This window comes from Heterocephalus glaber, unplaced genomic scaffold (assembly GCF_053883595.1).
Source record: "Heterocephalus glaber isolate CG9 unplaced genomic scaffold, H.glaber_assembly_v1.0 deba00001553, whole genome shotgun sequence".
Taxonomy (NCBI): Eukaryota; Metazoa; Chordata; class Mammalia; order Rodentia; family Bathyergidae; genus Heterocephalus; species Heterocephalus glaber.
The window spans coordinates 591,027-602,674 of NW_028258344.1; the positions used below are offsets into that span (position 1 = coordinate 591,027).

At 37.7% G+C, this 11,648-nt stretch overlaps 1 protein-coding gene across 1 annotated transcript; it reads left to right on the forward strand.

The window, feature by feature from the left end:
• The first annotated feature begins 230 nt into the window (after nt 1-230).
• On the forward strand, nt 231-11,194 carry Chchd7 (coiled-coil-helix-coiled-coil-helix domain containing 7). The gene is made up of 4 exons (XM_004871519.3): nt 231-378; nt 3,140-3,207; nt 4,573-4,671; nt 5,396-11,194. The coding sequence occupies exons 2-4, from the start codon at nt 3,154-3,156 to the stop codon at nt 5,498-5,500; spliced, it is 258 nt and encodes an 85-aa protein (XP_004871576.1). The 5' UTR covers nt 231-378; nt 3,140-3,153; the 3' UTR covers nt 5,501-11,194.
• The last annotated feature ends 454 nt before the right edge of the window (nt 11,195-11,648 follow it).

Below are 11,648 nucleotides of genomic sequence, written 5' to 3' on the forward strand. Positions count from 1 at the left end.
GGCGCCGCTGCCGCCGGGGCCCCACCTTCTTGTTGGTCGAAGGTGCTGCCCATCAAGCCGAAGTATTAAGAAGCCGGCCGCGGCGCGGGGGGGGGGGCGGGGGGCGGGAGTGGGGCGGTTCCATGCGTTCCTCCCCGCCCACTCCTCCCGCCTCGGCCCTCCTCCCGCCTGTCGGGGGCGCGGCGAGGCCCGCCTGCCCCTGCCGTGCAGAGCCTCGCGCGCCTGTCAGTCTGGCGGCGCCACACGCCGATTGGGCAGGCGGCAGCGGGGCAGCGGGGACAGCACGTTGGGATGCGCACTACTTAAGGTCCTGCTGCGTGAACTATTGACGTGTTTGGAACTGGAGGCTGCCTGGCGCTAGCGAGGCGTCCGCCCGAGGTGAGTGGTCCCCCCGCCTTATGGCGCTCCGCGGCGACTACGGGAAAGCCGGAGGAGCGGGGCGCACCCGGGCCGCCCGCGGGGTCCAAATCCACGTTTGCGGCTCAAAGACTCTCCCTCCAGGCCTCGCCTGGCCGCGGCGCGAGCCTCTTCCTGTTGCTTCTCTGGCCACGCGGGTCTTTTTGGCCGGAGGTAGGAAAGGAAGGTGATCTCTGCCCGGTCCGAACACCCTCGGTTTTTCTTAACCCTTCTCTCCAGCCTTTGAAGCTATTGCAATCCCCCCGTTTCCGTTTCCCGAGTTTTTCTGGTCCCCCGCCTGTCTTCCTCGAAGGGCCAAGCTAGTTGTGTTCACCTGTGCCCGCCGTCCAAGATCAGACGCTGACTGGCAGCACCGCGTCCGGCCGCGCGGCCTCAAGCCTGAGTCCGTCCGGTTTCTCCTTAGGACTCCCCGCTCACCAATGCGCACCCTCCTTTCCCCGGCCCTGTGCAGCCAGCAGGGGGTTAACGGCCTCCGGTGTTTCTGCTTCACGATTTAACGCAGACCCTGCCTAGGCTCAGAGTAGCCAGTGGGCATGGACGTGTTCAGTGAGGGCCCGTTTCCCCTTCCTCTTCAGAGCCACTTGACGATTAGGACCGTGAGCAACTGTTTGAGAAATCAAGAACTATGTTAAGCGTATTGCACGTTAGAGTGCATTTTGGAGTTATGACTCAGATGTGCAGGAGTTTTGCAGCCCTTCTCTTAATTTGTGTGTGTGCGTGTGCGCGCGCGCGCGTGTGTGTGGTTTCTTTCTGGCTATCCTCCTGGAAGTATAGAGCCTTGTAACTGTTGGGTAGTGCTATCTATACCTTCAGAGAGTAAGTAGATATGCCCTCTTTAGTGAAGCGCTTGGTCTTATCCTTCTGCCTTGTTTCTTGCTGTAAATTGACATTCCCTTCTTTTCCAGTTCATACATAGGAATTCATGCAAAGGAGGTGACATTCGAAAATTCAAACTTAGAGTTGTATTTCGAATCTGGAAGGAAAATGAAATGCGAATAAATTCATGCAAGCAAGCATGATCTGGGTGTATGTAAGGTTATCTAAGTGTCGTTTTTAAACAATTTGACTAATACAGAATCAGATACTTTCATGTAAAGCACAGGACTTCAATTCTGTGTCTGATGGTTGTTGAGATTATTATAGACAAGGTGTATAAACACCTAAGCAGAGGTCTGTGTTCTCATATCACAGAATAGTTGGGAAAAAAGGCTGTAAACTTAATGCCTTAGAGTCAAGCCTGCAAAAGAAGTGTGTTCCTGTGAGAAAGAAGCTTCTAGATGGAATTGAACAGCGTCTTCAGTTTCCTTTCTGCCAAGATGTTTCTGTTGGCTGGGTATGTGCATGTGGTGTTCAGTAAAAATTATGACATGAAAGGATGAGTGAGTACTAAAACTTAAGGAAGCCTCTGAATAACCAAAACCCTTTCCATTCTTCTTTGCAGAGATTAGTCTCTGTTAGCCAAGTATTTCCATAATAGAAGCAATTGATCTGGGTGACTTGATTGAGAATACCTTCTTTTATCGGGGCTTATGGAATTTTATTGTCTTAAATACACTTTCTTTTAACACAGTTGATAAGTTTTATGATCCCAGCTTGGACAAGGAAAGTTGAAGCCATTTCATACAAAACTTTTGACCTCTGGTTATATTGTCCAGTGCATTTTTTTATTCAGTAAATTGTTGTAGGCCATATTACATTATTTGCCGGGTATTCCTTTGATCTTTAGGTAGAAAACTGATCAAGCTGGAACAGGATTTGGGAATATAAGCCCCGTCAACTCCTTAAATTTAGCCCAGAGCATTTTAAAGTATAATGTGTAGTTCATCAATAGTATTCTGATACATTGAAACCCTCCCAAAAAAGAAAAGTCACTTGAAAATAACTTTTTTGATCGTTGTTTTTAAATTTTCTCTTACAGTCTTTTCTATGGCTTTTTTTTTTTTTTTAAAAAAGAAAAGTCATACAAGTTGTAGTTGCGCTTCATTTTGAAAAGCAATTGTTCTGGAATATGGTTGACATATTACATGAGTAGATGACTTGGATTAACTGGTTCTTATGGAACTGATCGTCTGTAATCAATAAACTTGGAAAGATATATTACTAAGTTTTGAGTTGGAAAATGACAGTAGCATTCCCTGACTTCATTTAACCCAAGAAATTACCAGTTAAATTCAAGAGTAAATAGAAGATGTAAATATAGAAATAAAAGAAGTAAGTAGATGTAAATAGAAGTAAATTTTTACTTATGTTTTAAACTCTGGGACTTCTCAAAATGTCAACTAAGTAATAATTTAGCTTTTTGTTATATCGACTACTCTAGTGTTGGCCAAGGGCAAGTGCTGTGTAACTTTAGTTGATAAATGTTTTTGCTAAAGTCATAATGTACTAAATTGCTTATTTTGTGTGTGCTGATCACAATTCTAAGAAATATTAGATTTTGTTAATCTAGTTAAGAAATGAGAGTAAACTATACCTGAATTACGGTCGAGTTATCATACTGAACATTACAATCAAGTTTGCCCTTTGTGTTGAGGTACCCTAGCAACACAAAGGAGAAACACACCTAAGTCAGTACTTAAAGTGCAGAGGATACATGAAGTTTTTTTGCTAGGTCATCATTATGCTAAAGCTAAAGTTTTTAAGTACTTTCAGGGTTAATGAGATTTTAAAATTTATTTTCTGTTATACATTGCCTAACACTTTTTGTTCTGTCTGTCTTCAGTAAGAAGACTGAGGATGCCTCTGGTGACAAAACAACTGAGAGATCCTGACATAAATCCTTGCTTGTCGGTAGGGGAGTTTGCTGTTCATTTTCATTTTGGGGGCATCTGTCTTCTGCAGGTGTTGAATAAAGTTATTGTTGTTAAAAAAAATGCTTGGCCAGCACATTTTATTCCACTAGAGCATTTTTAGATGTTCATAATTTAGGTAACAAAGTTTCTTCTTTAGTTTTGTTTATTTGCATATATTAAGTTGTCACTGTAAAACTGTACAAACATAACACTTGAGAAAAATCTTTAATCCAAAAATTGAAAACTGGAAGTACCTCAGTTTTAAATTACCACTAAGATTTGTACTTTTAATAGCAATAATTTCATCATTTCCTTGAGATAACCTGGCTAAGAGTAATAGGCTGATAAATAAAATTAACCTATTTTAAGCCTAAAGATTTTCACAAAGGTATCTTATAAATAGAGTAAGTTTTTATTTGCATTAATTTGAATCACTTGCAAAACTTTCTTGTGGCTTCGTTGTGAGGAATTGTACTCCCCAATCCTATATGCATTTGTCAAAAATAAATACTCATTAAACATTTGGTATAGAAATTCAACTTTGTTCGGTATATTAAAATCAGCTTTCACCAGCTTTATTAAATAAATCTGTTAGATAGAATATGTTTCTGAGATCTGTGAAGCAAATTACCTGCTGTTTATTTAAAGCTTTCTTTTGCACAGTGTTTCATAATCATACCTTTCACTTTGAAGTTTGTTATCCAATCTGCTTCCAGTTTAGACAGTTTAAATTTTATTCTCAAATGATACCTACTCTTCTAAACTAGCCCTGTGTTACTCAGTTTGGTTTAAAATGGTATTAATAACTATTAAAATTGTTTACATAATATTGTACTTACTTGTGTAACAGAGTAAATAATAGCCAAAAATGCATTAAGATGAATGGTGTTAATTCAGGTTTCCTTGATGTAAACCACTTATTAGCAATTTACTTGGAATCTGGAAGCAAGCATTAAAATCAAACATCAAGTTAGAATGAGAATTAGGGAAAGGCAGCAGAACTGCAGTGTGAGTTGGAATACTGGTTTCTGAATCTGGATGTGCAGCAGTGATTTTGAAACATATTATGTCTTGCTTCACTTTCTGGATCAAATGATCACAGGCAGTGCTTTGGCTCAAATTCCTTTGATCAGATGTTTAGAAAACTGGCTGAGTATGAAAAGGAAGATGTCTACCTCAAAAGAATGAATTATGAGATAGTTGGCAAGGTTATTCAATTTTTATTAATCTACCTATTAAAATGAACAAAAATGAACAGTTTCACATTATGTTTAGCTTTAGGAGGAAAGCAGCTTCAGAAGTTTGTTTTTAGTCTGTTTTAGATCTCATTCTATGTTGTAAATGATTACTCTTAACATTTAAGGAGACTGATGCTTCTGCCAGATGTATGGCTGAAAATAACTATAACAAGGAAAGGTGTTCCAGTTGTTTCTTGAAGTACAAAAACTGCCGGAAATTCTGGGTAAGCCTAACTTGGTGAGCTTCCTGTTAAACCTGTCTCGAAACTGAGGCCTAAGATTAGTCTTTCCCAGTGGTGGCCATAGGGAAACAACTTTTCAGCCTTCTCTGTGTGCTATTGTAGCCCTAAAGAATCCTTGAGAGTTTTTTGTTGTTTTCTCCAGCTCTAAGGTATAGGAAGGCAGTTTTAGTATAAATGAATCCTCCTGGGTATCTGTAGCCCTAGAGCAATCTCCTTAACCTTGTTATATATAACACAGTGTAGGTAACAGTATAATGTTGGGTAACATAATGTAGGTAACAAAGATTCACATACCACATTAGATTTTCATTTCTTGCCTTCTTATTGACATCATGATAATTAAAATGGTCCTCCTTTTCTCAAGGCATTGATACATAATTTCTGTTTCTCTGAGGGCTGTATCCAGCTACTTCTTTTCCCTTTGCTAAATGGACTGTTGCTTTATTTAGCAATTACGCAGTAGCTATATATACATTCTTGTACTGTTGTACTTCTATAGTATTTCCTTGTCCCAATTACTGTTAACATGTCTGTGGGAATAAATGTTAATAGTTTGAAACATTTACTTAAACTCCCAGAACTAGGTTTTAGATTTCTTAAGCTGGATTTTTAGAATTTTCTTTTTGAGAAACAGTAGCAAATTACTGGAAAATTATATACCATTTAGTACTTGAGTGATTCTGGTTTCTTTTATTCTTACACACAGAATTCTATCATGGTCCAAAGAAGACAGAATGGAGTGAAGCCATTTATGCCTACAGCAGCAGAAAGAGCTGAAATCTTGGGAGCAATGGGAAAGATGCCCTATTGAATGTTTGCATTAAAATTTATGATATAACTAGAAGCAGGTGAATATTTTTTAGAAGTGATTACTGTAATGTTTTTAAGACTTGTCTGGCCTCACCCAGACAGATTTTAAGTTTTACAAAGAGACAGAATTCAGTTAGTCATGCATCATTGATATTTGCTCTCAGTGCCATCATGATATGTCACTGCCATGCTGTACCTAGAAGGCTAGGGGTATTAGAGAACTATAGGAGTTGAATTCCTCCTCTGGGTCTCAAAAAGAAAAATATGGACAAATAAGACTTAATAGGGTTGACAGGAAGCAGTGTTTCTAAGGAAAGACAGTGATGTGAGCATGGACATGATAGAAAGCATGACACATTTGGAGCATCTAGACTGTTCTACCTAATGTCTAAGTGGATCCCAGCACTCTGGGAACTTGAAGCAGGACTGTATGTTCAGGCTCAGCCCGGGAAACTTTAACTTTGTGAGATACTGTATCAAAATTTAAAAAATAAAAAGGCCCGAGGATATGAGTGAGAAGGTCCTGGGTTCAATCCCCAGGAAACGACACCCCCCCCCCCAAAATAGAACTTAAAAAGATCAGACCTCCCAGATTTAAAGACCCAATCCGAAAATGGGCATCTGAAATGAACAGACTTTTCTCAGACAAAGAAGTGAAAATAGCAAATAAATACATGAAAAAATGTTCAACATCACTGGTCATTCAAGAGATGCAAATGAAAACAACACTGAGATTCCACTACACTCCAGAAAGAATGGCTGCTATCATGAAATCAACCAATAACAAATGCTGGCGGGGCTGTGGGGAAAGAGGAACCCTGCTCCACTGCTGGTGGGAGTGTAGACTGGTGCAAGCACTGTGGAAATCAGTATGGAGATACCTCAAAGAACTAGGACTGAAAGTCCCATTTGATCCTGCTATTCCTCTGCTGGGGATCTTCCCCAAAGAATTCAAAGAATCATACCACAGTGGTATATGTACGCCCATGTTCATAGCAGCACAGTTTGTGATAGCTAAAACTTGGAAACAGCCCAAATGCCCATCAACTGGAGACTGGATAAAGAAAATGTGGTTTTTTATAAAATGGAGTACTACTCAGCCATAAAAACTGAGAAATTAGAGACATTTATAGCTAAGTGGATGCACATTGAGGCAATACTCTTAAGTGAAATAAATAGGACACACATGTATAAATACCGAGTAGTTTCTCTAGTGTGAGAAACTGAAAATGTAAATAAGGACTAAATGTATAATAGGTAATGTGAAATAGGAAGAAAAGGGGCAAAGGGGAAGGAAGTGGGAGGGCTAGGGGAAAGGATAGAAGGGAAAGGGTTAATATGAGAAAATGGAAAAACAGGAACAAAATCTTTGTAAATAAGGAGGACTGGAGGGGTTGAAGGGAGGGCTGGGCAAGGGTGAAAAATAACCAAGACAGATTATGTAAAGGTGCAAATTTCCAATGATGAATGTCATTATATTGGATACCTAAAATGTACCAATGATTAGAGTGAATAATTGATAATGCAAAATAGGAAGAAAAGGTCCAAAGGGGTAGGGGTAGTGGGAGGGACAGGGAAAAGGAAAGAAGGGAAAGGAAAAATGCTGAGAAATGGAAAAAATGGAAATAAAGTCTCTGTAAATAGGGAAGGGTGGAGGGGGTGAAGGGAGGGCTGGGAATGGGGAAAAAATAAGAACCAAGATGCATTATATAAAGGTAAAATTCCCAATGAGAAATGTAATTGTGTTGTATACCTACAATGTACCAATAAAAGAATTTAATACAAAAAATAGCATGATGTAGAGAAGACTGGAATAGTAAGTTGTAGGTAGATGAGTGGTGGGTATTAGTCCCAGCCCCTAACATCTCTGTATCTGCTTCACTCATTTATCTTTGTTTAAATAGGTCTAATGTACTCATCAGGAGAGAAATGGGTGTGGAAAGATTGGCCAAAATAATGACATGAAAAAAATTGGTGTTCTCTTTTTAAGGAAAGGCTCTGAGATACAGGATTCTGGACTGAAAATCCACAAATTTTGAATAATCTTCTGAACCTGCACCTTTAGTTCTTGAACCATGGTAAAGGAAAAAATGAATTCCTTTAGAAGTAAGATTGCTATTTGCAGGATGAGATGGACAAGAAAGAATATGGTAGCTCAGCAGGTAAATTCAGCACTGGGATGAGACTAGAGTCTAACCTGATTTTATAATATAAAGATTACTAATACTCAGCATGCTGAGATTGATCATGTAGCAGCTTTCCTTACATCCACTGTGTTTTAAAATCAAGGTTATTTACACAGGGTTTTTAAAAGACATTTTAAAATAAAACTTAATGTATTTTTGAAAACCAATGAAAACAAATTCCTGTATTTTTTTCTCATCACTTGGTCCTAGATCAAGAACATTATTTTAGTGGTTGGTGACAATGAATTGAGACCAAAACCCAGCTCAGAAATTTTTAAACCACGTGACCTTGACTTTTTCTTCAGTATTTTTATTAGTAGTACATGTTTTCAGTTCATATTGTTTACATTCATTGTGTAAAGTTTGTACATGTACATAACACAATTCTTCATCATCCCCTTTACCTTCGTCTTGATCCCCTTCCCATTTGGAAGACTATCTCTCTACTTCCTATTATCTATTTTTATTTGTTTATTATTTGTTTTATTTTGCTATTTCTATTTTTGGTTACATAAAAGAAACCATGCCATATTTAATCTTGTATGTCTGATTTATTTCACTTAACATGGTCTCAAGGTGCATCCATTTTCCTACAAATGACTCAGATTTATCTTTATGGCAGAGTAGTAACCCATTGTGCATGTATACCACATTTTCTTTATCCATTCATCTGTTAGTGGACATACTGGCTGTTGTCAAGATTTAGCTATTATGAATTATGCTGCTATAAACATGGGTATGCATACATCACTGTAATATGTCTTTAATCCTGCCTCGGGTGAACCTCATTGGCTATGATACTGCCACTGCACAAAGCTTCCATAGTAATACTAGTTTACATTCTCACCAACAATATAGAAGGGTTCCTTAACCCTGCAGCCTGGTCAGCATTTGTTATTTGCTTTCTTGATGATAGCCATTCCTTCTGCAGTAGGATGGAATTTCTCTAATGGCCAGCAAGGTTAAAGACTTTTTATGTATTTATTGGTCATTTTTCCTTCTGAGAAGTGTCTATTCATTTCAGTTGCTGATTGTTGAATGTGATTCTATTTGAATAAAAAAAGATTATTTCAAAAATTCCTTTATATTGATTGCTGTAAAATGATGGATTAAAATAAGACCTGAAAGGAATTACTACATACTTCTGTGAAAAGCATTTCAGTACATTTAAGCATGTGTAAGAGTTCAGAATTTTAATGTGATTTCTTTGAATGTACATATCAGTATCAGTATTCATTGTATAGCTTATAGCTATTTGTCCTGATAAAGCTCTTATTTTTCATTTATTTATTTTTACCACTTTTGCTTTTTTTGCTAAGTATTTCAGATATAGACATGGATGCCTGCCTTACCACCAGTGCCCTCCTGTGTGCATTTCTTCCTGGATATGTATCTATGAGGTTGAATTGCTAGGTCATGTGGTAACTGTTAAAACCTGAGAGTCTGACAAAATTTTGCGAAGTGGCTGCACTGTTTTACAATCCAACCAGCAGTGTGTCAGAGTTCTAGTTTGTTCACATCTTCATGAGTACTTGTTAATCTGACTTTGATGACAGCCAAGCTAGTGGACGTGAACTGCTACCTCCTTGTGATTTTGCTTTGCATTTCTGTGATGGCTGATAATATTTGTTGAGCATCTTTTATGGGCATATGAGCTGTTTGTGCACTTTGGAGAATGTTTATTCAGATTCTTTGCCAGTTTTTTTGGGTCCTCTTATTGAGCTGTAAAAATTTTTATGCATAATACAAGATAGGAGATACAGGGTCTACAGAAATTTTCTTCCATTCTATTGGTTGTATTTTCACTTTGTGGTATACTTTTCATCACAAAAGTTAATTTTGGTGAATGTTAAGCTAAATAGTATTAACCTTTTTTAAGTTGAAGACAGCGTTAATCTGTTTAGGGTGAAATACCAATTTCATTTTTTCTTTTGTTGGTTTTGGTGTCATTTCTAAGAAAGTATTACCTAATCTAAGGTCACAGAAGTTTATACCTGTTTTCTTCAAAGAATTTTATGAGTTTTATCTCATGTTTAGGTCTTTGATCAATTATGAGTTAATTTTTTACATGTGGCTTTCCAGTTATTGCAGAACTGTCTACTGAAAGAGACTGTTCTTTCCCCCAACTGAATTGTATTAGTACCTTTGTTCCAAATCAGTTGTACATATGAGTTTTTTTCTTTACTTTCAATTCCATTGATTTATATGTGTCTATCCTTATTCTAGCACCACACTGTCTTGGTTACCATAGTTTTGTAGCCATGGTATAGCTCTTTCGTGATGGGTTTTTGTGTATGTTTTCTATGAAATGCTTTAACGACAGACAAATTATTTTGAGATTTTCAGTCAGCAAACTCTTGACATATGCATATGTAATAGTTTCACTCATGCAGAACTATTCAATTATAAATTTGTTTTAACGATATTCTCTAATTCCTAGTTAGCTTCTTTATACTTCCCCTGATAACTTCAGTATACTCTTGGGGCCAGGGATTTAGCTCAGTGGTTCCACTGCCTGCCTTGGAAGTGCAAGGTCCTGAGTTCAATCTCGGGTACAAAAAAAAAAGAAATCTCAGTATACTCTTCTTATAACCTGATTGTTCAAGATCTGATTATACTACTTTCGAGGGACAGAGTGTCAAGGGTTTTCCTCATCACTACTGTTATATTTGTGATTATTGTACTTCTCTTTCCAAGATTGTGCTTTGGGAGAAGGGAAGCTAATTAACTTGGTAAATTAATTGTGTCAGGATATTAGCGAGTGCTGTGAGGAATTTTGGCATCGCGTAAGCCTTTGTTATTCACTGTCAACAAAAACACATGCGTTTTACTGTGTTCATGTTCATCTCTTATAGGAAGTATCTCATTACAGATACTCAGTGGGATGGTGCACTGTTTCTGTAGTAGGTAAAAGCAGTCCTTTTGATAAGCACTGTATTTATTTGTAAGTTCCTGGAAGACATAAACTGTCATTCTTGCTTATATTCATAATGTCTAGTCTGCATCTAGTACGTTATAAATTATCAACAAATGTAAATGTGTGATGAGTTGGTGGCTTTTAAAATTGAAAAAATGTGCAGGTTCAAACAATGCAAAAGGGTAGACAGTGTACATTAAATCTGCCCTAGAAACAGTCAATGTCAAGAGCTTTCAAGATCTTCCACCTTTCATGAATATGAGTCTATTTTTGCTTTGCACCAAAGAAACATTGTAGTATATGAGCTATGTGGCTGTGGCACTTTGCTTTTTTCTCTTACTGATGTAGTTTGGAATAATTTTTTTGTTTTGTTTTGTTTTGTGGTACCAGGGATCGAACTCAGGACCTTGTGCTTGCAAGGCACACACGGCACCAATGCGCTAAATCCCCGGCCCCTGGAATAATTTTTTTAACCAGTGATTATAGATTTACTCCATTTCTGTCAGGAATTGCATTTTCTACTGTATGGTGTATCATTATTGAACAAATCTATTGATGAGCCTACTAAAATAAAGTTGTAACAATCATTGAACCTGGGTCTTTCCGTGCATGTTTTTATCAATAATGTAAATTTCTAAGAGTGAAATCTCTAGGTAAAAATTTCTGCATGTACAATTTTGTACATGTTGACAAATTATTTGCCCTCCAAAGAGAAGTGCATCAGTTTATACTCCCATAAATAAAGTAGTGTTTCATTCCTGATCCCTTCAATCCCACTGGGTATTTTAAAACTTTGATTCTTACCAGTCTGATGAGTTAAGAATGAAACAAGTGTATTTATTTCCTTTGTCCATTTTTACTTGTGGATTATTGGTATAAATAATATGGGAGATCATTCTTATATTAAGGAAATTACCTCTTTGTCATATGTACAGTATTCTGTATATTTTCCTAGTTGATCTTTTTTTTTACTTAAAAATTTCTGCAGTGTTTTATGTTATCATTAAGTGCTTCATTCTTTTTGTTTATGGCTTCTGAACCTCAAG

Bases quoted from the DNA above. Each gene is read 5' to 3' on its own strand.
- Chchd7 (XM_004871519.3), top strand. From the start codon at position 3,154: ATGCCTCTGGTGACAAAACAACTGAGAGATCCTGACATAAATCCTTGC. The intron at 3,208-4,572 runs GTAGGGGAGTTT...TTAACATTTAAG, and splicing joins ACATAAATCCTTGCTTGTCG to GAGACTGATGCTTCTGCCAG. The intron at 4,672-5,395 runs GTAAGCCTAACT...TCTTACACACAG, and splicing joins AAAACTGCCGGAAATTCTGG to AATTCTATCATGGTCCAAAG.